This window comes from Crocodylus siamensis, chromosome 12 (genome assembly GCF_052110815.1).
Source record: "Crocodylus siamensis isolate JL-2025a chromosome 12, ASM5211081v1, whole genome shotgun sequence".
NCBI lineage: Eukaryota > Metazoa > Chordata > Crocodylia > Crocodylidae > Crocodylus > Crocodylus siamensis.
Window position 1 is genome coordinate 29435321 of NC_143406.1, and position 27049 is coordinate 29462369.

At 44.1% G+C, this 27049-nt stretch overlaps 1 protein-coding gene across 1 annotated transcript in view; it reads right to left on the reverse strand.

Moving 5' to 3' along the window:
* The window catches only part of GRIN2A (glutamate ionotropic receptor NMDA type subunit 2A), a 364506-nt gene that overhangs the window by 103739 nt on the left and 233718 nt on the right, over positions 1-27049 (reverse strand). The window contains exon 5 of the mRNA XM_090023699.1: positions 5120-5234. Coding sequence (XP_089879825.1) covers positions 5120-5234 — 115 coding nt within the window. The remainder of the gene's footprint in view (positions 1-5119; positions 5235-27049) is intronic.

Sequence of the window (27049 nt, forward strand, 5' to 3'; positions counted from 1 at the left end):
TTACTTTGTTAGACTATAATTTCCCATGCCTTTAAGTCAAAATTCACTGTGATCCTCTGATATGTGAAGTATTCATTTCCTACAAGCAGCCTGAGAATTCTTCTACCTTTCCTGAAGCTGCACAATAGAATGCTGATTCTATAAAATACAATTAGATGTGGCAAACACTGTACTAGGGCCTCCCTGGTTTCATATGGTGACCACTTGAAGGTCTGCTTATTTAAACTTTCTCTGAAAGGATAAAGGATCCCTTGGATCATCTAAGTAGCATTTTTTTTAAAACCAAGACCTAGGGGAGTAGGGCACTCACTTGAAAAGATGAACACTGAGCTTCAAGGAACCCCTCTTACCCAGAGGGGATTTGAACCTGCATCTCCCTGATTTCCCAGCACGGCACTCTAACCATAGGACAGAGTCAGGCATTATTCAGGCCCCTTTCCTTTTGAAGTTGGTTCCCTAGACAGCTACTGGAGAGAGAGACATGGGGTCAGGAAAAAAAGAACAAACTAGAGGCACACAGGTCAGTGAGATGGCTGCTGCCCTGCAAAAGAGGGGGCCCAAGTTCTGGTCTTGAGTCCTGACAATGGAGCAGGAATGTCTCACTATACTGTCCTCTGTGAATTGTTTATAATGACTTAAAGGCAAGGGGCAGTGACTTAGCTTCCAAAGAAACACTTGATAGGGACCTGAGTGATGCCTGAACTGTAGTCTGTTCTGCTAGGAAGTCAGAGACAAATGCAGATAAACAGACAAATGCAGACTTACAGCCCCTCTGGTTAAGAGAACAGCTATCTGGGTTAAGCCTTGAAAAGATTCCCCTCCTCCCTTTCCTTCATTGTTTCTGGGATGTGCCCCTGGATACATACCTACATACAAAGTAATTTAGGCACACAGGTTTATATATTCAAAAAACAGAATCATTCCTGCATATAAGTGCCAAAAATGCCACTTAGACAGTTACAAATGTTTCACTTAAACCAAAGGGAAATAGAATAGTGCCCAGAGTATTCTTATTGGGGGTCTGGCCACAGTCCATCCCCTAGTCCAGTGGCCAGCAACCAGTAGATCTCGATTGACTGGTAGATCTCAGAGCCTCTTTCAATCCCAGGCTCTGGTGGGGGGCTGAGAACATGTCCATGCATGTGTGTGCCCCACCCCCAGGCCAGCAGCTCAGTCCATGGGGGAAGGAAGAAGGGGACCAAACTGAGGCTCCCAGTGTCAAGGACAGTGCCGCAGAGGCAGGAGCAGGGGTAAGTTGAATGGGGCCCTGGCTGGATGTGTGGTGGGAAGATTGAGCCTGGGTGGCTCATCCACAGGTGTAGGGGAGCTCTGTGCGCACCCTGGCAAAGGCCCCAGGGGGCACATGCCCCTCCGCCTCAGATCTGTGTGCAGCAGAGCCAACAGCTGTTCTGGGCTGGGTTTTGCGCCCTGAGCCCAGCTGCAGCCTACCCAGGAGTGGCCCAATATCACAAGAGTCCCACTGCTGGGCAGGCAAGGGATGAGGCTCAGCCTAGTGGTTGGACACACATGGCATCAGGCTGCTCCTGGGCCAGCCGCAGCTGAGCCTAGAGCACAAAGCCCAGCCCACAATGATAGCTGCCTCTGCCATGCACAGATGGGGGCGCACATGCCCCCACAAATGCCAGGCAGCATGGGCAGCTACAGCAGCAGTGAGAGAAGGAGCAGGGCTGGAGCAGAGAAGGCCCTGCACAGCTGGGGTGGGGGAAAAAGCCATGAGCAGGTCATTTGGGGGCCATGGGGAGTGGGGACCTACATGCCCCCAGATCTTCATGCTGGGTGGGCTGGCTGCCACTGCAGGCTGGGGCCAGGGCTGCACTCAGGCAGTACTGTGAGTGGGGCTATGCAGGGGGCTTCATCTGGGAGCGGGGCTATGCAGGCACCTGAAGATTCACCATAGCCTCCACTCCCAGTGCTGCTTCTTGGCCCAAAACAAAGCACAGCACAGAGCAGAGCACCACCATAAAAAGCATGGTACTGCCTTCCAGCGCCAGCCTACCCCTCCGCCCACACAGATCCCAGGGGAAAGGGGAAGGCAGAGCCATGGTCTTGACATTGGTGGTCTGGTCTGCTCTTCTCTGCACTGTGCTGCGCTGCAATCTGGCCAGACAGTGGTGCTGGGAGCAGGGGCTGTGGTGAATTTTTGGGTGCCTGCAGCCCTCCACATAGCCCCACTCCCAGTACTGCCCCAGCCCCAGCCCACAGTGGCAGCCAGCCCAGCTGGTGTACAGATCTGGGAGCATACACCTCCCATGCCCTGCTAGGCTGCGTGGTTCCCATTCCCCATGGGCCTGGGATGAACCTCTCATGCCTTTGTTTCCAAACGCTGGCTGTGCAGGGCCTGCCCCAGCTCCCTTCCCTTCCTCCCTCCTCATCATTGGGGGAGGGGGCAAATCGAGGCCCAAGCAGTAAGGGAGGAAGTGGGGCTTGGGCTGGGGCCTTGATCTGCCCCACTCCACCCATGGCCTTTTCCCTTCCCCCAGTCCCTTCCCCCACAGACTTACCTGCTAAGGGGGCTTGCCCCCAAATAATATTTTTTTCCCTCTGCCTCGATCTGCACCCCCCCCCATAACAGACTTACCTGCTGGGCGGGGGGGAGGGAAGGGTGTGGCACATAGTACATCTTGAGGTTGCTTTTAAATTCCAAAGGCAATCTCCTACTTTAAAAGGTTGGAGACCACTGTCCTAGTCTGTGCTCTTATGTGGTTACCGGCTCATTTTTTCAAAATTATCAAGCCTATTTCTCCTAGCCCTTTAATTGGTCCCTTAAGACCAGTTTCATTAAAAAAAAAAAGTATGAAATTATAAACCAGGGGTATGTGTACTCTTAGGGGTACTTAAAAGGTGTATAGGGAATATGCAAAACTCTGTATGTATGCATGCAGCTGCAGCTCATCACACCAGCGGCCAGTACAGCCCAGCCATGTGGAGAGCAGCCAGGTCCAGCTGGTAATCTCTGTTATGGTGGGGGGGAAGAAGGTGGGGCTGACCAGCCAGGATGGGCCATGATGGCTCCCACCACTACATGCACCCAGATAGCATGTGCCCCCAGATCTGCACATGGGTCGGGATGGGCTGGGGCTGGGGCCACGACACGCTGTTCCCAGTGAAAGCTGGGCTGGGCTATATTGTGCTTGGGACAGGCAGTGGTGGTGCTGGGAGGGGGATTTGTGGGGGGCTACAGCTAATGCTGGGGTGGCTGCAGATAATGCTATGGTTCCTGCCATAGCCCCCTTCCCAGCTCCACCACTGCCTTTCCAGAGCACAGCCTGTCCCAGCCCCCACCGGGAACAACCTGACACAGCCCTAGCCCACCGCACCCCATAGCAAGGCCACTGCAGAGACCTTGCCTGGCTGGAGTGGGGGCACTTTGCAGCCCTCGAACACTCCCTGCGGCACCTCCCAGGGAGTGGCTGGGAAGGGGCGGGGCAGGATGGGTCTGCAGCCTCTGAGCCCTGAGTGCCTGCAGCTGCCCAAGTCAGGCCTGCTGCCGCATGCAAGTGTCTATCTGGACTGGGCTGGGCTGGGCTGGGCTGGGAAAGCAGCACTGGGACAGCCACTTGGGGTAAGGCAGGGCTCGGCTCATGGGAGTGTGAGGCTGGGGGTGCATTAAGCAGGAGCCCCGGGCTTGGCTCTGCCTGCGCTGTGCAGCTCTGGGGGCCCTCTGCACCACCCAGGCAGGCTGCACCTGGCCTCTGCCCCAAGAAGGGGCCAGGCTTCTGGCAGCCTTCCCCGCTGCCGCTCTGGCCAGCCCCGTTCACCTGCCCCATGTGCTGTTTCCCTAACCTTCTGCTCTGCTTTCCATTGCCTCTCCTGTACTTCCTCACCTCTCTGCTTTCTGCTACCTCCCCAATCTACTGTGTGCCCCAAACAGGTTGCCAGTGCCACTGCCCGCCCCTGTGTCCCATGTTGGCCACCTCTCCCTGCCCCACTCCCTCCCTCACCATGGGACCTCTATCTGCCCCTCCCCCTGAAAAACAAGGAAAAATATAGAGGTGAAACTTTGGGACAGAAGAGGTACACTTGTTAAAAAAAGATTGAAAACCCCTGACATATAGTAACTGATGTTTCACTTTAAGTGTGTAGTGCTATTTAGAGGCTGACAACCTTGCAAACTGGACCACTAATCCAGTGTTTCATATATGCCACAAATTTAGGACTTCCTAAATTTTAAAGGGAGTCTGGATTTCATGAAGACTACATGATCATGCTTTAGGAATCTAAACTACGTTTTTTGAACCACAGCACATACTTCCTAGACTTGGACATTGCAAATGCTCTTCAGGTCCAGATTACTGCATTGTTACAAATAGCCCCTTAATCAGCGTAATCCCATATTTTGCAATATGTGAATAAAATTGGCAGACTCCAGCATGTTAACATTACAGATGACAATATTTTATGGCATTACCATGCATTTAAGAAAACCACATTATATACAGCTCATTTTTATACAAGGTTCATGTTGTTAATTTTGATACACAGAAGCTTATGGAATTGCCTCTAAAAGCAGCTGCTTAGTCTTTCTACAGTAGGAGGGGACTAGCCAGAGTATACTTAAATGCATCATAAATCTAAATCAAGATTCTGAATCTCTAGTTAGATTTTGCAAGAGTTAACCCTCAAAAGGAAGGTAAAGTTACTCTGCACCAGAAATATGTATAATCTAAATCATATAGGAATTAAAAATGCTGTGAGGTTTCTGGATTATGTTCAAATCCATCCAGATTTCAGAAATCTTATGTTCCGAGTTCTGTGAAAATCATTCACTTACCCAATATGACCTCTGTTTAATTTGTAAAGCCAGATGATATGCCAAGCATGTTGCAGGAGTCTTGTGATCTACACGGCATGCCTTGAGTGATATTTTGCTTTCCCTATGCATATAGTACTACTTTTGATGAACAAACTGACATCACTGATATCAGAAATTACCCTGGCCATACAGAAGAAAAGAAGAGTATCACAGCTGATTCATTTTGCCACTGCATATCAGCAAGGGTAATTTTGCCTTATCTGAACAGAACTGAGGGAGCCTTTTCTAAACGACCACATCTTCCCTCCATGCCTTTCACCGGATAAACCTGCAGGTAGTGCTCACCTTTTCCCATGCTCGATCTTTGTTCAGTACTATCACCACCAGCTTTGGTTGTGCCTGGTAGCCATCTTCTGTGAAGGACAAATCTTTACCTTCCCAAGTCACATTTATCATAAACCTAGAAGGAAAAAAGAGTTCAGTAAAAAATTAATGAGCTGTCCAGCAGTTAATGAGCAAGCTAATGCAGTCATCAGAACAACACTGATGGAACACACATAATAAATCCCTTTACTAAAGTGAAAATCCTAGGGACCAGATCCACAAAAGGTATTTACATATCTAATTTCCATTGATTTCAATGGGAGTATGACGCACAAGTATTCTTGTGGATCTGACCCTGGCTCTGCAGCACGGAGGAGCTAGGGACTCGAGAGCATTGTATGAAGAGGAGAGAAAGCAAAGTTTTATTTATAAGTGATCTGTAATGGAATAGCTATTTATCCTGAAATTTATTTCCCATCTAGTCACTGAAATTACTTTCCATCTGTATATTATCATTTGGTTGAAGTTAGGTCGATTTGTTGTGTCAAATTTATCCCAAAGACGGCGAGCACATGAAAACTGTCCAAGTCACATAATTCAACTTCAAAGAAAAAAAAAAAAAAGTCTCATACAGCTTTTATTCAGCATCATTTGGATCTGTAAATAGTCTATTAATTTGATTATATATTTAACATTTCCTCCAGTATTCATATTTTGTATTCTTGGCTGTCATTTTAACATAGTTTAAATAATTTTATTACCGAAAAGGAAGTACCAGTCTATACTGATTTTATCATTCAGTATGGTAGAAATTTATTTGTGTAACAAATGTGCAATAAATACGGGTTGCCTGTTCTATACCAACAACAAAAAAGAATTAAGAAGCGTTTCTGCCCTTGTATTATACAGGTCAACCGGATTATCAAATATTTTTATTTAAGCCTATCCAATTTTCACTTTTCAATATCCTTTCTCCGCTTCATTCTCATTTATTTCTTCTGTTATCACATGGCTACTGCATCCCTTTCTAAAATCTTCCCTGCCAGTTCTTCAGTCATGTCTCCCTCCTCTTTACACTCAAACACTTTGAATAGGCTACTTTCACTACCTCAAGGTCCTTATTGATGGCATTATCTTGAATTCTTGGGAATTTGCCACACAATTCTCTCCTTTTCTTGCAAGACAAACTTTTTCTTTTTTTTTTTTTCCAAACCCTCTGTGACTGATCACAATGCCACCTCTCCTGACTACTATTTTTATATAAATTTAAGCAACCCACTGCTGCTGCAAAAAACTAATTATCCAGATGAGCAATAGCACATCTGCTGCACAACCCTTCATTATGGTAACACTTTCCTCTCAGTTACCCTCATTCCTTTCTAATTGTCTCATGTATAATTTAAGCTTAAACTCATTGGGACATATACCTGTCAGTGAGATTGAGATGAAAAAATTATACAATAATTTACATACACAGTTATACCCAGACACTCTCATTCTGTTTGCCGACTCACGTATCTGCTACTTCCATTCTTATCATCAAAAAACAAAGAACAGTTTATCTCTTTTAAAGTGAACTGGCTCTCTCACAGGATATCACCAATTTCCAATTCGAAACAAATGTGTACTTTTAAATCTTTAAAGGAACTTTTAAAGCAAAGGGAAACTTTTCAACTCCTCTACATAAACTGGACTTAATTCTCATCTTTTTCACATATTTCTTCAGGTTTACTTTGCTAATTCAGCATCGATTTTCAAGGTTTAAGTACCATCCTTCCCTCTGTCCAATCTTACAGCTGAGGCATGCAACCAGCTCCTGTCTCTGGGTAACAGCCCATAAAGTTATTTTCAGGTGCCGAGACAAACAAATGCACATATAAGCAAGCAGAGAAGCTGTCAAAGAACTTGACTACAGAAAATTACTGGGACAACCAATTTCATTTTTATGTAGATTTGTTTCAATATGAAAATTTCCTTTGAAGAAGTACCACTGTGCATTTCACAGTAATGTGTTCGTCTCATGTCAGTAACACTTGCTGAGAGCTTGTGCTATGCCAAGTATCCTTGTTACTTGCTTTTCACAGAAGAATTGATTATTCATAGTCTAAGGCCATTAAAAGGATCCTTACATGATCTAATCTGATTTCCTGTATACTACAGACCATTACATTTCACCCAGTTACCCCCATATTGAGTTCAGTCACTTGTCTGGCTAAAGCATAGCTTCCATAAAAGCATCTAGTGTTGATTGAAGAAATGGAAAATTTATGACTTCTCAGTCAGCGTCCCACCTGCACTGTTAAGAAGCTGTACCTTATTTCTCATTTTAATTTGGATACAGCTTCCAGCTACTAGTCCTTAAACACTCTAATCAGGTCACATTTCTGACTTTTTTTTTTTTTAAATAAACTCTTTAACTAAAGACTAAGCTCTTTAACTGGCCCTGTAAGGCATTTTATCCAGTCCCAAGATTGTTTTTAATGCTTTTTTTATAACCTTAAAAATATTGATGAAAATTGGTTAAATGAGGGCACACCCAGTCCTTTAGTACTGTTCCCACCAATGCCATCTTCAGAGGCAAAATTACCACCCTGTCCATTTTGCTTCTTCATACATTATAATGCTTTTTACTAACTCTTTACCAAAGGGGTCTTGTGTTCAGGGGTCTTAATTTATTTGCGAAAAAGTTTCCAAAGCATAAGCAAAGCACAACCTTAACACTCTTTCCTGGAATAACAGAGGTTTATATTCTAACTTTTCTATTCTGGGAAACAGAGCAGCATGAAGGGGTGTACTAAAGGCCTTATTTCTTGCTGAAGCAGGATTGTACCAAGACAAGAACTAAGAGAGACAGTTCCAGGGGAGGGGGAACCTGCTTTTTCAATGACCCTCTTTCATGTGACCCAGGGTGATGAGTGTCCTGGAACAGAGCTTGAGACCCTCAGGGCTGCCTCCAGAGTAAGGGATTAGGTAAGCACCTAAAAAACTTAAAGATACTATAACCATGCCTCTATTTCAGCTCCAAGTTCAGTTCTGAGCCTTCAGAGTTTTATTTTACACTAGGAATTAAGGCACTGAACACGTCTTCTTAACATTTAAGAACAAAAATAAAGAGGCCAGTCTTTCCTTCTAGATCTCATTTTCTTATTTCACTATCCTTCTTACAGTCATCCAACACTTTCTGGAATACAAAATTCTGTATGGTCCCTCTCCGAGTTGCTCTTAGTGCATCTGATCATAGCTGTTCAAAGCTCAGCAATTTTGGTTTCAGAAGAGTTATTATATTGTGATTTCTTCTAATGCAGAATTAAACCAAAATAGACCCAATTCCCTTGGACCCTAACAGATGCTTGGGAAAGCAATTACTGTATTTTCTCTCACACAACACATCCTGGCATATAATACACACCTTGTTTTAAAAGACTGAATGAGGACAAAAAAGATTTTTCCAGAGCTCTGGCTGCATAGAGCAGGGACAGAGCCAAATCTTTAGCTGACTCACCCTCCTTTTCCTGCTTAGGCTGTGAAATAGGAAGACAGAGACCAGTAGCAGCTAGCAAACAAAATCTGCCCTAAAAAAGGTTAACTTAATTAGTGAAACATCAGGATCATAAAAAGAAAGACAGAGAGTCATTAACACCTGTGGCTGAGAGAACAACAAGCCATTAAGTCAATTTTTAACTCCCTCAGCTGCCTGAATAGTAATTCAACAGCTGCTGTACTCCAGAGCAGGAATCAAAGCAGGGTGCTTCTATCCCAGGCAGAAAATCAGATTTCCCACTTAATACATGCATCCCAATTTTGGAGGGGCTGATTTTTCGGGGGAAAGTTGGGAAAATACACTAATTAAATAGAAGGGAAATTAATAAATAAATGGACACAAGGTGTGATGCAGAACAAAACCAGAAGCAGCACCAACAGCATCAGAAAAAGTCTGACAAAAGAAAGACTTTGAGGGTTACAAATTCAAAATATTTTGAATGTCAGAATTTCTCCAAAATGGAATTGCACTTGTATTAATAAATCTTTATGTCACTATAACTTCGCTTTCCCTTTTCTCCCCCGCAAGAATCAACTGAATTATGGATAAGCAAATGAACTTTCTACAGGTGAGGGGGGAAAAAAATAGAGACTCTCCCAGTTTGGGATTCCTTCGCCCCTTCCCTTTGCCCCACCGATCTTTGCTATGATAAAATATTTGAAAAGTAATCTCAAAGCACTGAAAGAAGCACTTTCAGGGGAATAGAATAAAAATTAATTGTTGGGTGAACAAAACCCCAAAAACCTCAGGAAAAAAATTCATAAGGAAGAATATATCCTATTCTTTTACAGTCAGAAAAGAAGAGAACTCGTTTTATGCAATACAGCAAAAGACACAGGCCATTAGCCTAAATTTAAAGTAATTCATAAAACAGATTTACTAGAATCTATATTCCAGTCCAACAAGGTTTCAGTGTCCCACAGTGATACCAGACTGCTTTCACTGCCCCAGGGTCAGGAAGGGTTGTGAGAAATATAGCAGCTTTTATTTAAAGCACAAATATTGGTAGTCGTTGGCAACACTGTGAGCTACTGCAGTCTGCAAGCTAGACTCCTCTGTGCACTGGTAGTATCAAATCTCCAAAGTTGCTCAGGGCTGGCCTGGTCAGGTCTTAGATATGAGACCACCAAAGAAACTGAAGGGGGTGAAGGAAATACTGATTCTGTTGATTCAATTGGTGCTGCTCTCTGAAATCCTACATATTTCTGCTCTCTGAAATCCTACATGGCTAAAGAGCCATGGGGCTCTTTAGCCTGGAAAAGCGCAGGCTCAGGTCTGATGGCCACCTATAAGTTTACAGGGGTGACCACCAGGATCTGGGGGAACGTCTGTTCACCAGATCGCCCCAAGTGATGACAAGGTCGAACGATCACAAACTCCTGCAAGACCGTTTCAGGCTGGACATAAGGAAGAATTTCTTTACTGTCCGAGCCCCCAAGGTCTGGAACAGTCTGCCAGCAGAGGTGATTCAAGCACCTACATTGAACACCTTCAAGAGCAAATTGGATGCTTATCTTGCTGCCCTTTGGGCAGGGGGCTGGACTCGATGATCTCCCGAGGTCCCTTCCAGCCCTAATGTCTATGAAATCTATGAAATATAACAAAGCCTCAAATTTCATACAATCATAGAAAAATCAGACCGGAGCACATCTCAGGAGGTCATCTAGTTTAACTCTGCTCAAGGCAGGGGCATCCCTGTCTAAACCATTTCACTCAAGTGTATGTCTCTAACCTGCTCTGAAAAGCTTCCAGGGATGAAGATTGTACAACCTCCCTAGATAATCTCTTTTTATACTTAACCACCCCGATAATACAAAAATTCTTCCTAATATTTAATCTAAATTTCCCTTGTTGAAGTTTTAAGAGAACTGCAACAGAATATTTAATCTAATATTTAATCTAATTATGAATCTAATATTTAATATTTAATCTAAATTTCCCTTGTTACTTGTTCCCTGTTCACTCTGGCCAATAAGAACAGTTGATCATCATCTTCATTATAAATTCATCAAAACTCCCTCCTCCTTCCCCCCACCACCAGTTTTCTCTTCTCCAGACTAAATAATCTCAGATAGTCCACTGTTTCTTGCAAATCATGTTTCATACACCCCTTCTACCTTTTCTTCCTCGCCGCTGTACTCTTTCCAATTTGTCCATGTCTTTTTTGAGGTATGGCATCTCAAACTTCAGCTACAGCGGGGGGCCCCAGCAGCACCGGTGGTGGGGCCCAGCCGGCCTGCGCAGCTCCGGGGAATGGGGCATAGCCACCCTGCCCACAAAGGGACTCTAAGTGGCTGGGGCAGGATGCCGTGCTCAGGGGGCTCCTGCTTGGTCTCTGTATGTGCTGGGTACAGTGGGAGTGGGAGCTGCAGCCACAGGCTGTTCCCCAGGCTCTGGGAACAGTCGCTGCAGCTGCTGCTCAGGGCTGAGCCAGCCAGGAGCCTGCAGCACAGTAGCTCTGTGCAGTGCCTACCCCAGCCCTGGCCCCTTGAGGGGAGCTGCGGGTGGGCAAAGCCAGGACCCGAGCAGGCTGAGGCAGCCCTAGTGGCTGTTCCCAGGCTCCAGGGGGCTCCCACGGCCAGGCCCCTGCACCAGGGATGGCTCTGCCCTACCTGCACTGTGCCTAGCGTGCAGAGAGGATGATCGAGAGGGGGAAACCCCCAAGCCCAGCATCCTGCCCCAGCCAGGCAGCATCCCCACGCCACCCTGCAGGGTGGCTGCGGCCCATCCCTGAGGAGCTGTGCGGGCCGGGCCAGGCTCCACCACAGGTGCCGCTGGACACCCCTGCCTGCCCACCCACCACAGCTCGAGCCCGCAGAGCCCTGGGGAAGCCCCCGTTTCCCGCCCAGCCCCCGCCTTCCTAAGGCCCCGACCGGGCTGGCTTGTCTGCAGCACCTCCCCCCACGTTGCCCAGACCCTGTTCCAACTGCCCGGCCCCAGCACTTGGCTCCTCAGTGCTGCCCTGGGTGGGACAGGGCATCTGCCTGCCTGGGCAGCACTCTCCAGGGCCCAGCCAGGCTGGAGGGTGCAGCCTGGGAGCGTGGGGAGGGGGCAGTAGAGCACAGACAGCCTCCCTGCCTGCGTTCTTCTGGCTCCGCCCTAGTGCCTGCCTCAGTGCTGTGACTTGTGGCTGCGCTAGAGAGCCCAGAGCAGCAACTTTAAAAAAAAAAAAAAAAATTTCTTTGCGTGCCTCCTGGCGTGCCAGGAAAAATGTCTCTGCATGCCATTAATGGCACATGTGCCAGGGGTTGCCATCCCCTGCCCTAGATCCTTTTCTACACCGTTGCAGCCTAGTCTGTTGCTATCCCACCTGTATTTGCTTGTGTGATTTTTCCATCCAAGGTGAGGCACTTGTCTTTACTGAATTTCATCTGATTTTGACCATTTTTACAGGTTATCCAAGTTACTCTGAATCTTAATCCTATTCTCCGGTGTCTGCCACTCCAACTAGCTTGGTGTCATCTTCAAGTTTGCAAACTGTGCACTCAATCCCATTCTCCAAATCATTAATGAAGATCCTAAACAGTACAGGACACAGGACAGAGCCCTGAGGAATTGCTCTTGATACCTCCTTGCTATTTGACATTGAGCCATTGACAACTTTGAACACGATGGTCTAAGCAGGTACATATTCACCTTATAGTGCTTTCATCTAAACTGTATTTCCTCAGTTTACTAATGAGAATGTCATGGGAGATTGTGACAAAAGTCTTGCTAACAGGTATGTCACATCCAATGCTCTATCCTGTTTATATGTAGAAAGAAATCAGGTTGGCTGAGCGTGGCTTGCTCTTGACAAATGCATGTTGGCTACTCCCAAGCACCTTGTTATGCTTTAAATGACTTGAGATCCTTTCAAGAGTACTGCAGGATGCCACGTAATCTTAGCATTGTTGGGTGCATAAACAATGCCTCAGGAGATAAACCCAGAGGGTATTTATACACCTGCTCTGGGAGGTGGGGGTTGCATTTTAATTAAAGTGCCCGAAGCAGCTCACATATCAGCATCCCCATGCTGAAAAATGGTGGTGGGAATGCTTTAACTATAGCTAGTTGACCAAACTGTAGTTAAAGCACCCCCCCGACACACACACACGCACGCGCGAACACACACACACACACACACACACCATTTTTCAGCACAGGGATGCTAATACAAAAGACCCTGGAGTCTGCTGGAGAACAGTAATTACCACACTCCAGCAGACCCAATTTAATCAATTCTGCTCCAACGCAATGTAATTACAGTGCATTAGAGCAGCCTCACTGCATGTGTATATGTGCCCAGAGATTTCAAATAGGAATCCACAGGGTCAACAACATGCTGACCTGCTGCTGACTTTTTGAGTTCTTGGCAACCAAAAAACTGTTCTATTATTTTTCTGAAGTCAAAAAAGATGTGAAAACTAAGAGCTGACATTTTCCAAAGGGTGCCTCAAGTCTATCAAGGGGTACATTGAGTCTGAAGAGGTTAATAACCACTATTCTACATTATCCACTACTAGACTGCCGTCTCCATTCAGTGAGGATTAAAATTAGAGGGAACCATGCTTCTGGACATACCACTTTTCAGGTGAAATGTAAAACCAAGATCCTGACCTCTTGCAGGAAATTACTATGGATTCTATGGCAGTTTTCACAAAAGTTGATCTATTAGACCCAGGATGGAAATAGGCATTGCCTTTCCTTACCTTTGTGACAGAAAAAAAATGATGGCAGCATCAGACAAAGCAAACAGGCATCCATACCTTTTGTCACACTACCAACACACAAAATTTGTGGCACGGACAAAGGTAGTAGTAGATGGTGCTGTTTTATTGTAGTGTACATCTGTTTGCTTGGAACAGGAGAGCATGGGCAGTCTGAGCTTCCTGTGCTCTCCAGCCACTCTGGGCAGGTATTATGGATGGTTGAGGTACCCAATCCTACACATCATGCCTGGGAATTCCCCAGGGTCAAGCCCCTTAAGCTCCTGGAGCAGCTGCCTGACTTTCCCTACTTACAGAAACATGCCATAGGGAATCTCAGGGCATATCTCAGTAAGTGGGGAAATGCAAGTTTTCCCTGCTTAAGGAGATACCTCCCAGGATCTCCCAGGCATGTCTCCTTAAGGAGAAAAGGTTTGGGGTTCCCCACTTATGAGGATCTCCCAGGTTTCTCCTTCAGGAAAGTCCAGGGTCCCCCGCTTAAGGAGATGTGCCAGGGAGATCCTGGAGGTGCATCTTTTTAAGCTTGGGCTTTCCCCACTTAAAGAGATGTTTCCCCAGTATCTCTCTGGGTGGTCTCCTTAACAGGGAACCCCAGGCTTTCCCTGCTTTAGGAGATGTGCCCCTGGGAGGTGCTGGGAGGTCCAGTGCAGGACAAGGCATGATGTGTGTTTCACCCAATAAAGCAGATCAACTGTGGCAGCACATGTCCCACTACAGCTGATCTACTTTGATTTGGCAACATCTGTTTCTAGTCCCAGAATCACAATTGTGAACAGCATCTATCGTGCTTAAAGAATTTTATCCAACATGTTCAGTTGAATAAGATCCTTCTTTCCTTCTCTCAGGGACACAATGTTTCAAAGGACAACAAAACAGTTTCTCTAAATACACTACAGATAGGGTTTTGGAACCTTTGTGTGCAAGATACATTTATTATTTAATTTGCATTCTTTTGTTTTCTTCTACTCTCTTTGTGACTCTGACAAAAAGGCAGCTCTCCAGTTTCATTTTCATAGAGTGAGCTTTCATGTGATTGAAAGCTACCTCCACAATATCAACAAAATTATTAGACATATGGGCACAGAAAAGATAACAAGACTATGCTTCAAAACAATAACAGAGTTAATAATTAGAAGAGCTAAGTAGCTGCACTAACACTGCCCAAGGCCAGTAATGAAGTCTGACAGAATTTATACATTTAGTAGTAAGTTACCATGTGCCATATATTTTTGGTGCAAAAATTTTCTCCCTGGGTGGCTTTTCCTTTACAGTTTAAGTAATTTCCCATTTATTTAATTTTTCACCTTGCCTTCTAAGTCCTGAGAATAAAAAAATTGTTTGTCACTTTGAAAGCAAGCGGGGAACTGATGGATAAGATTTAATTTTTCATATAGAAGAAAGCATGCTATACTGCCCACTGCTACAAAATGAAACTCTTCGTGATACAGTACATTAAATAAATAGCCTGAGGAACTCTTGAGAAAAAAACCCACTGAGGCATTGTTCTGCTCTATCGGTGATGTTAGTGGGACACTTCCGCACCATCAGTCAAAAGATTGCTCACTTATGGAACCCACTTTCTCCAACAGACTAAAGGCGATAACCCTCTTGGGAGCAATCCAAGAAAGATGATCCATTGGACAGATCTTATTCAAACTTTTATGTATTGAAGGAAAACTTAAGCATCTTGTAGTCTAAATAGGGATGTTCAACTAGATGCCCACATGGGCACCTGGGTTCCCAATCAACTTCTGCACCCCCTATTACCCACAGACAGGGTCTCCAGGCTTTCCCTCCCCACTCCAGCTTCCACTTCCTGTACCCATCCCAAGGTGTGGCACACCATGGGATGTTCACAGAGCTGGGGAAGGCCACAGCTAGTGAAGTGATGGAAGGGGATACCTACGTGTGCAGTGCAGCAGTGGGGGAAGGGGCTGTCTATGTGGCATTGATCTAAGAGAGCTTGGGCAGTCTCCCTAACTACTTAGAAGCCAGACAGCAGTGGTCTAAGTACCATGCTACTCTATTCTACTTGAGCCAGCGTGGGTCCTCCTCACCACTTTTTGTGACATTTTAAGCCTAAGGTATTACAAAGAAGTGGGCATATTAATGGCTTTTCAAGGACTTAAGCAGGGTGGAATAGTTTCACACTTAAGGCACTTATACACGTACCTTTTTATGCTCCAACACACCAGAAATCCAGCCCATTGGAGCAGACTTGATTAATCAAGTCTGTGAAGCACATGAGCAGATGCACCCAGCAGTGTGTTGCATGTGTAACCACTGCAGAGTTTTGCTTGGCAGCAAACTGAGTAGATGAGCCATACCTAAGGCTTCTGCAGAGGAGGGTGGCAAAAAGTTTGCACAATTTTCTAAACAGTGGATGTGCTATGCAAAATGCATGATTTTTACTGGTGCATTTGAACTGCGGCCAGAGCCCCACCCTCACAAACCGCGGACTCTGATTGACTACTATGGAGCCATAAAAAGCTGAGGGAGGGAAAAGCAGCTGAAAAGCTATACAAGCCTGGAGAGGGGGGTAGAGACTCAGCTCCTCCTTTCTCCCAGGCAGAGGGAACTGAGCTGAGGCTTGCTGGAGAGTAGACTTCAGGACAGAGGAGAGCTTGAGTCATCCCAAGAAAAGCTGATCCCAGGGTCAGAGATGTGCAATCAGGAACACAGGAAAGCATGGGGAGGGGATGGTAAGCTGGCTGTGACCTGGGAGAAGCTGCCTAGTCATGGACCTGCAGAGGGAAGTCCTCTGCATGGGCTGGAAAGACCTGTACTGTAGGGACAGACGCCTGCAGAGGGAGTCCTCTGTCTTCATGTGGAGGTGCTAGAGGAGAGAGACAGCCCAGAGAGGGAGTGGGCTGTGAGAATCCCAAATCTGCATGGGTGTGAGAGGGGTTACTTAACCCTTAGTGTTTGCAGGAGATGTATTTTTCAGAAAGGAAACTAAAAAAAGAAGCCTATTACCTGCAGTGGCTGATCAGAGACTTGTTTTTTTGCTGAGTTACCAAGAAAGCAGAGTCCACCTTCCCTGGAGCAGCAAAAGCCTCACCTCTGCCACCTAGTGGTGGATCACAGTTAAAGCTGAATTGCCATTTATTGCTATGGGAAGGGGAGTGTGACCAGAGAGAAATCAACCTAGGTTATGGGGGGAGAACTGTTTTAAAGTCTTATAACCAGGTGAATGTAATCACTGAGGTTGTTTGATGTAAGTGGGACCACCTAGTGTGGTAGAATTATTCATCTATTCTTGCAGTTGTATATTCTATTAAAATTGTTGCTTTTATTATTAACTATTGATTATAGTTACTCCATAGACTACAGGCTATTGAAATTGACTATATACCAATTTCTTGTCCTGATTAATATCTTTTTTTGTATATAGTTGTGTATAATAAAGAAACCCATTTGTTTATTGGACTTAAAGTATATTCTTGGGTAGTGAGGTAGAGGGACACACCTTTCCAAGGGACACCTCAGTCAGCAGACCTGCCTTAGGGGATACCCAGGGTTACTGGCACCCTGAGGATCCAGAATCCAACATATCATCTGGCCTAGCATACTGACAAGGGTGACACATGCATGTGTATAAATGGATAAATGCATCAGCCTGCAGAAAATGGCAGTGATGTGCTTTTGAACTAAAACACTTTCAATGTGTTTGAGCTCAAAAGTGCGCCACCACCATTTTCTCAGTGCTGACGTGCATTTCACCATTTACACAAATGCATGTGGTGCATGCATGTGTACAAATGTCCTTAGATATTTAGATACCTATGTATACCTTACACTTCTAATAAGTTGAAGACAATCTGGACCCTGCCTTCTGAAGCTGGACCTAGAACATTTTAATCTTAAGTAAACCATAAAGACATTGTCCCCTTTTAGTGTCTGGGTCACAAAACACACACTGTGTTAAGATAGAGTATGTAAAGTTCACTCTGGCTTTTAATTCAGAAGCCATCAGCAAGTATCTTAGAGCCACTTCCTATATCTATTGAAATCCCTAAGAGCTTTGCCAGTGATTTCGAAAGCAGCAGGAGAAAGTTCCTTGTGTATATATTTATTGGGTCTTACAATATTTTGTTGAATTAATAAATATTCAAACCTAAATATGAACATCCAAATACCACTGGAAGGGGCACTACATAATGGCTTTAAATTAAAGACTAATTTGCTCCAATCTTGGAAGCAAAAATCATACAGCAAATGTCTGTTAAGAAAATGGAAGTCATGTGTCTCAACAGTGCCCTTTGGCAGATAAAGAAACTGTGGCAGCAAGCTCTCTGTATGGCTGGGAGGACAGCCATCATGTCCCTGAAGCCTTTGCACAGAAGAACAAAGAAAAAATACCATTTCAAAACCTTTAGTCCAGAGACTACTCATGAACATCATACTGCGGTCAGTTCACAGGTCTAATACAATGATGCCTAGCACCAATGCAGCAAGCATTACTTGTAACCTACACTAAAGTATGTTAACATCTGTTTGCGCTCAATTACAGCAAGTGCTAGCAGTCCAGGATAAAGAAGAAACTGCATATCTAAAACCAAAACTAAATGAGGTCTATATTTCTGAGTTGAGTTCTACTAGGTGGACCGTGAGGGACATTTAGCATTGAAATACATCAAGTATTTCCAAATTCTCAAAAACAGCTGCCATTGAAAGTTACACTGAATAATCTCAGTTTCTCAAATATTGGATATTATATGGATTAGGATTAATTTAATATATTTGTGAAATCAATTGACAAGATAGTGAAAGTGAAGTAGATACCAAGGGGACTGCAGAAGGGGCTTTTTAAAGTAGACATTTCAGTAATGAATACAAAACAGTGTGTTTGGTAGAGACATTCATCACAGAAATAACTATGTAAATAAATTTTGCCATTTATCATTTAAGCGCGATTAAAGCCCTGCTTTGTTCATACTAGCCAAGATCCTGAAGGCCATGCTTTGAAGTGAGGACATTTAGAGGATTAGCATTAGAGTCTCCTTGTCCAGTATTCAAGGGTACAGAATCATTTACATCATACACTTAGTTTTACTTGTATAGGATTTTAACTTTTCCAGTATTAACTTCCAGCAAGATGCAGCTCAGCAGTGTAGGTTCAGCTCTCTTGTTTTGTTTTTTTCTCCCAACTTTTGGGTGTTTGACTGAATCAAAATATTGAACTTTAGAAGCTTGTACAGAACCACAGTGTCGCATTGCATACAAGTTATTTTTTCCTATTTTAATCAACACTGCATAATTTGACAAAGTTATGTATTAATGGCCCTCTGACTGCATGGCTGATCTCCTTACCAAACATAATGTGTTTTCACAGAGCGAGTTAAGATATTTGAAAATGATTAAGTCCTTTAGAAATGTTCCAGCTGACCTCTCTAGAAATAAATACTCTGTTACATGTTACAAATGAACTAAGGAATGCAAACAGAGTGTTAGTGGTGGTCACATCTTTTCAGTACTTAGTGCATGACTTTAGGACTCTTATATTTAGGTTGTGGAATGTTTCACTAACACAGGGGATTGGATTTGGCCCACCGACTGATTGGATCTGGCCCACGGCTGCCCCAGCAGTGCTCCACTGGGGCTGAGCCAGACCTGCTCCTGCTGGGGTAGCCTCTGCCATGCTTCCACTATCCGCGGCCCCAGCCAACATGCACAGCTTCCTGGCTGCAGCTTCCTCTTCTGGGCATACCCTTAGCAAGTTTGCAGATGACACCAAGCTGGGGGGAGTGGTAGATATATTGGAGGGCAGGGTTAGGACTCGAAGACACCTACACAAATTGGAGGACTGGACCAAAATAAATCTCTTCTTGTTCAATAAGGCCAAGTACATAGTCCTGCACTTAGCACAAAACAATCCCATGCACCAGTACAGGCTGGGGGCTGACTGGCTAGGCAGCTCTGCAGAAAAGGATGTGAGGCTTACACTGGACAATAACCTGAATATGAAACAACAGTGTACCCTTGTTGCCAAGAAATCTAGTAGCATACTGGGCTGCATTGGTAGGAGTGTTGCCATCAAATCAAGGAAAATGATTCTTCCCCTCGATTCAGCATTGGTGAGGCCACATCTGGAGTACTGTGTCCAGTTTTGGGCCCCCTATGGCAGAAAGGATGTGAACAAGTTGAAGAGGTTCCAGGGGGGAAAACAAAAATGGTTATGGAACTGGGGCACATGATTTCTGGGGAGAGGCTGAGGGAACTGAGCTTATTTAGTTTAGAGGAGAGAAGACCGAGAGGGGATTTAATAGCAACCTTCAACTACCTGAAGGGGGGTTCCAACCAGGATGGAGCTAGACTGCTCTCAGTGGTGGCAAATGATAGAACAAGGAGCAATAGTCTCAAGTTGCAGCAAGGGAAGTTTAGCTTGGATATTAGGATAAACTTTCTAACTAGGTGGGTGGTGAAGAACAGGAAAAGGTTACCTACAGAGGTGGTGGACTCTCCATCCTTGGAGGTTTTTAAGACCTAGCTAGAGAAAGCTTTAGATGCTGTGGGAACATGTGCCAGGCACCACACACCCAGCCAAGTGGGGATAAAGCTGCAGCCAGACAGGGTCTGCCCCAGTGCTCAGGGCTGCAGTCCCATCTCCCATCCACCCTCTACCTACTCCACCGCATGCAAGTGGCTGCTCACTGTGTCAGGTGGACAAAGCAGGTGAAAGGTGGCCAGGAGCTGGAGCTGGAGCTCTATGTACTGAGGCAGGAGGCACCTGGCTTCAGCTTCTCTCCCCGCCCAGAGCAGTGCAGCAGAGGCAGAAAGAGGAAGCGGCACTGGATGTGGGAAAATGGACTGTACCCAGGAGGCTGCAGCAGCACTAGGAGCAGTCCTGCCAAGAAGCTGTGTTGCACTGGCCAGGGTTTGGAGTGTAGCACGGGTTTCCCAGGTGAGAGCGGGCAGGGCTCAGCCACATGCAGCATGCCACGAGGGTTGCCATGGGCTAAATAGGGGAGAAGCAGAATGCACCTGCACCAGCATTGCCCTGGTGAGCTTTGCTGCATGCACCTCCTGCTCCATGGCCCATCCTCTCCCACTCCCAGCTGGCTCCGGGGACCTGATGCATGGGCAGCCCCCCATACCTCCTCCCCACATACACACACACACAAACCTCTCTCTGTCTCCTACACCCCCCACCCCCCCATGCTGCCCCCACACACTCACAGTCACCCCCACACACCTACCTACCCTCTCCACACACAATATACAAGAGTTAGACTTTATTTTGAACTATTATGCAATCACCTCTATGTACACTACTAAAAAAAAGATAAATCTGGACAAAAAATATTTTGGAAACTAAATATGTTATAATATATGTTTGATTTTTGGTGTACAATTTGGGTTTTTTTGATCTATAATTTGTTACAATGATATCTCCTAAAAGATTTTGTATGTGTGGTCCTCAACAGCTCACCAAAACTAATAAAGTGGCCCTTCAGCCGAAATAATTGCCTACTCCTGCTCTAATAGATAAAGAGTCTTGGAATGAAAGGAAGGAAGAATATTTTGTGGGTTCTGTGTAAGCAGAATGTATTTTGTGAACAAAAGCTATATTAATTATGAAGATCACTTTGCCTAAATAAAAGGAACAAAATTAGGACTCTGATCTCTCCCAGCTCCTTTTACTCCCCTGGTGAGGATGTATGCTATCAAACACATTGCACTGGAACAGACTGGAAGTATGAAAAGTCCCAAATGGGTTCAATCTAGTTAGCACTGTAAGAAACAAGGTAAATTCCCAGTGTTGTCCCCTGTAATTACCTTCTTTCTGAAAATGAATTAAATATGAAGATTTAACTCATTAGTTTGGACAGCACTAAGCTCATGTCCACCCTGCTGTCAGTGACAGACAGGTTTAATTGTATCCCCAAGCTGAAAGAAGGTTGAAATACCTATTCCACAGGCCTATGGGCCACCACAGAATGAAGATAACATTTACAGAAAGTACACACATCTGCATTTCTGTTCCAATGCAATTGAGGAGCCTTAAAAGAAACCTACTGAACAGAAAGTAGGGCTGGATCAGGTGCGGATATTGGGGGAGGCGGGCAGAGATGTGGTTGCGTTCCCCTTGCTACCGCTTTGCTTCCAAGAAGAGCTCCAGTCACAGCTGCCAGATGCATGGGCAGGAAGCTCACTGCATGTGCATAGTGAGCTCTCATTGTCATCACATACCCTTTTCACAGCCTGGATCTACTACTGGGATGGGTGAACCTTTGGGTTGTAAAATTTGCAGTTTTCTTTTCTTTTCTTTTTTTAACCAGAATCAATCTCTCTCTCTTTTGCTCCCTCCTCCCCTCCTCATTTAAGACCATTAAAAAGAGAGCGAGAGAGAAAGAGACCCCATTGAAAAAATGTCTTAACTAAAAAAAGTTTGTAACAGGAGCTGATCTTCCCAAAGCAAAGCTAGAGATAATAACTCTTCTTTTTCATTAGTTTGTTTTTTCCACCATTGCTTCTTGGTTCACAATATCTTTGTATTTGTATTTTCGCCTTTTCTTGTAACTCCATTTTATACCTCATCTTCCACTGCATTTTCTCAGTCTCTCAGAAGTGGAATAAGAGCTCAATAATGTTTGTTGTAGGGAGAAATATATGAACTGAATGCAAAAGGTCCTTCCTTTCTCACAGGAGAGAAAGGTTTATGGTTCATTGGTCTATATTTTAAATCTTTTCTTTTCCTGTTTGTAATGGAACAGTAGCCAGGAAAAAACAGGTGGGAGACAAATGTGCCAAAATGCCAACACTGCCATTTCAGAAACTTCTGCCTTCAAGAGTCTTACTGTAAAGTACAAGATAAATTTGTTTTAGGCTGCAGCTCTGTAAAGCAACAGGGACATCTAGTGGCTTGTTAGTTTAATACCAGGTAAGTTTTATCCTTGCCAAAAGAAAAAACACAGTGCCACAAATCTGCGACAAGAACCATAAGGGAATTTCTGTACTACCTATTAATGAAATAAAGAATATGAGCCAGGAATGACATATCATAATAAGGAAGATGATTAAATAAACTAAGGATGTATGAAACATGGAGGTTATTTTCTTTAAAAAAAAAATTAAGTGTTTGTAGGTACATTAGGTACCATCACAGGAGTTTTTAATGGCGCCTTTAAACTTAAAAAGCAAAAGTAGTGTTGGTAACAATCTGAATATCTGTTTGGTTTCCAGTTGCTCTGCCATGACAGGTGTTCCTTACTTTTTGTTTCCTAGCATTCATTTAAGACCCAGATGTTTTAAAGAAGCATTTCTGAACTTGCACTGTTCAGAAAGAGATCTGAGAGTGTTAGCAAAAAGGGTATGTAAATAACTAATATGAAACTTATTTACTATCTCATTCCTGAAATAATCATTCACTTAGGAACATATAATTCTAGGGACAAAGATGAATGTTATTAATGAAGCTCTATCAGTGCTAAAATACCTGGGAACACTAACAAAGCTTAGTTATTTGACCTGGGGAATAAAATGCAGGTTCTGATTGTACAGCGAGATTAAATTCTTGAGGACTCCTTAGAATCCAGGCTTCATCTACACATTCCCTGGTCTCACCTTTCAGCCAAGAAACTGATAAGCAAGCTCAATAACTTTATCAGGTGCCATCAGCTGGGACTATCCATTTTTTATTTAGTTCTTTCTCTATTGTATATCATAGCAATTCCATGACAATTGAGTATAGAGGCTCAGAGAAATAGACAGTTCATAAAATACAAAACAGAAGACAAAACAGAAAGTCTTTTCTGAAGAAGGAATTTCAAAACCTAGAATTAAAGCAGCTAAAACATAGCATTTACCAATATTCCTGTTATCTCCCACAGGGTGAATCAACCACTTTAATTATCAAGAAAGACAGGCTGTTCTGGCTTGGTACTACCCTTGAATTGAGCCTATAAAACTTGGATTCACTCCCACTTTTTATCATTGGTTCTTCATCTTCCTGAAGCTGTGAACTACTCAGCTTCCTTACTGCTGTTTTATTTTAGGAATCCTGGAAATATTTATCAATGGGTGAACTAGAAACATGTAGTCAGAAAGAGTCAGACCTCTGATGTAAATAAAGGGTGCCTAGAGACATTTAGGGGCTGTAGTCTAACTCAAGGTGCTTCATACAAAGCTCTATGATTTAGAGCACCCCCCAACACACACACCCAACAGACAAATAGACATTCACCTGTTAGGTTGGGGGGTTCAAATCTGCCTGTACTTCCCCCGACCAGTGGGCAAAGGTGCTTCAACAGCCTCTGAGGAGACTGCTGAACCATCTCTCTCCCTGGCCCTGTTTAACTGAGGGTTAATTTTTTTAGCAATTGGCCAGTTTAAAAGCATGCTGAGGCCATGAATGTGTGTTATATCCTGGCTGTAGAGCATTTACAGGGGCCAGATCACACGAAAAATGTAACTTGTGTAAGCACCCAATGTAAACTAAGGAAAATCTGAGCGAAAATCTGAGCTGTATGCTGCACAGAATGTTCTCTATTTAGTATAAAATTACCTGAGTCATTTAAATAAATCTTCCATTTTGATTACTTTTGATTTGCCTTACTAATTTAAGTTGCAATGCATTTTCTAAGAATGTAGCTTTTAGTCACATAAACAATTATACACTTTAGGTGTTTGTTAAGATCCTAAAACACGGGCAGGTCTTTTTTTCTTTCATATCCTTTCCAGTGGTAAACAGGAAGTGTTCCTCTATCTTCCATGGCACATCTCAACTGTGACATCCAGGTTCTGGGAACTATATAATCTTAGGCCTGCAGCCAGCACAGGATGAATACATTTTGGGAACAATATGCTCAGTGACTGTGAAAAAAGAATGACATGCCAACCAGCAATACCTCCTGCCAGCTGCTCCTTTAAGTGTCAGTTCATCAAGTCTGGAAAAGTCATTTTGCCCAGGATTCTGCCAGATCAGCAGCAAAAAAGGAAGGACCATTAAAAAAAAAATCTGTCAAAAGAATGGAAGAACAGAAAGGGACAACTTCCAGAAAGGTCATTGTAGGGCAGTGGGATTCCAGCTTGGCTTGTGAAAAATCAGTAGATATAGCCAAACACCACTGCAAATATTACTAGTATTTGGCACTTTGCAAAAATAGCAAATGTTTTTAAATGAATGTTTTTTGTGATTTATAGTCACTGTACTCAACCTAGTTTTTCCAAGAAATCACAGGGGGGTTTCTTGTATTCAAAAATCTCCAGTTTTAAAAGCTGACATTGTCAAACACAATTTAAATTAGAAAGCCCTATGTTTAGCCTAACTGTGGGAAACATGTCTATATTTAAGTATAAAGAAAAAGTCACTAAAGCTGCTTGCAGACATTTAAAAAAAAAAACAATCCAAAACAGTGCTTTGCCGGAAGAAGCAGAGCATTGCCTCAACCTGGTTCTACAGCATCTGTATAGATTGGGCATTTCAGCAGGGCTTTTTAGTGCTTTTAGTTAAATCTGATTCAATCAGCTGTTAGATAAAAGCCCCACTAAAGCTCCCGATCTATACATGCACTGGGTGAGCTGGGTCCAACTAAGGCACTGCTTCTTTTGGGCAAGTGCTGGGTTCAGTGTGGGAACACACCAACTTTAAAGCACCACTTTTTTTTTAAATGTCTGCAAACAGGCTGACTGCAGTGACCATTCTGTAAAATGTGCCCAGTTTTAAAATCCTGAACTTATTGACAGAAAACAGAAGAAAGGATCTGGCTACTGCCACTGGATAAACAGTGGTAAAGAGGCTATATCTTTTAGAAATTAATGAAAAATAAATAACATATCGACCCTAGATTAAGTCAATTTAGATGACAGTACATACAAGAAGTTACCAAATGGAAATGTAAATTTTAGTTTTATATTATATACACACATACATATCCATATATACACACACACACACACACACACACACACATATACCTATATATACATATACATGCATACATATATACACACACACTTGTATATACATACAGCAAGAGAGAGAAAGTGTTGTAAAGGTAGGGCATATCCTGGAAAAGTCACTGTTCCCTTCAACATGTCCCCACAGTAGCTTTGCTCTGCATAGCAGTATTTACCAGCAATTTCTGCTTAATGCTAACTACAATATCATTAGGTCATGTAAGGCAATGGTGCTCAACCTCTGGCCTGTGTACCAAATCTAGCCCATGGAGCCATGTCATCCAAGCCAGCGGGCTACCCACAGTGGTGGGGAAGCCATGCCAATTAACACTGCCACCACTTACTCTTGTGGAATTGAAATAGCTATTCAGCAGTGGGTGTTAACCATCTTCCTCTCCCATGTGATCAAGCTTTATGACAGGGATTCTCAACCAATGTGCCAGGGCACACCAGGACCTTTGAAGAGTGCTGCAAGGTGTGAGGAGATAATGAAGTAAGGTAACCAGCTAAGCTAGGTTCAGGTTTTGTCCCTGCTCGATGATCCCCCACCCTAACTGGCACACCCCTGTATAAAGAGGTAAGTGTTGTGATATATAAATTAGTTTTTGAAATTGTGTGGCACTCAATTCACAGAAATAATGGAGGGTGGGGTATCTCAAGTTCAGTGAGGGGTGCCATAAGTCCAAAAAGGTTGAGAACCAGTGCTTTGTGGTATCGCAAGGAGAATGCATATGCCAGGACAAAGCAACTAGACTTTAACATGAGCTCGTACAGTATTCTACATCAGTGGGGGCCAACCTTTTCAGCAGGTGTGCCACCAACTAGCTCTGCACTCCCCAAGTGCATGTCTGATCCCCTTCCCCTGCCCAAACTGCTGCTGTGCATTTTGCTCCCTGCCTGATCTGCTCGGATTTCTGCTCCCTGCCCTATCTGCTACTGTGCTGCTCCTCCTCCCCCCACCCCATCTGCTGCATGCCACATGCAGAGGCTACATGCATGCTACAGATTGGCCACCTACTGAACAGGTTTAATGAGCTGCAGCTCAACATGCTGCAGAGGGGCTGGCTGGAGGATGAGGGTGCTACAGTGCAGGGCCAGCCGGTAGGCAGCCCCACGTGAAGCACCCTCATATCCCAGGCAGCCCCATCAGCATCTATACATGTATTGCTCCTCAGTAAAGAACTCTGCTGCAGCACAGTACTTGTATTAACAAATACTAACCTGCGGCAGAGTTAATTAGTTTCCTTCAACCTAAAAGGGCTGTATATGTCGACTTTACTGTGGAGTTAAGCATCTTGTGTAGATGCGCCCACTATGTACAAAAGATATAAAAGAAAATTCAGTGACCATTCTAAGTTAGCTATAAATGTAAAAAAACAAGTATCTCAGCTCTGGAGTTTTATATTTTTTCTAGGGTCAAGAACAGAGTAACAAACGGCAGTTGAGAAAAAAGACTAGCTGATCTGTTGGCGTGATCCCTTCCTACCTGCTTTATACTCAAACGCCCAAGGTCTACGTGTCATTACACACAATGCAGTCTAACTTAAATTTGGAGTCAGCAGTTGTATTTATGTCTCCTGAAGAAATTATCCAGAAAGCCTGACAGAAACAGAAGAAAACAACTTGCCTTTCATTTTGACAAATTCTGCCTGGGTCTTCTCCCCCACCAGCCTAATGTCTATTGTAAAGCATAGTATGGGACCCAATGTTTCTTTAAGCTTCAGTGCAGATTCAGAAAGCAGTATTCTGAGGGAGGGTCTGGAGAAAAATCAGCATTTGACCCTGTGATTCTTCTCATGT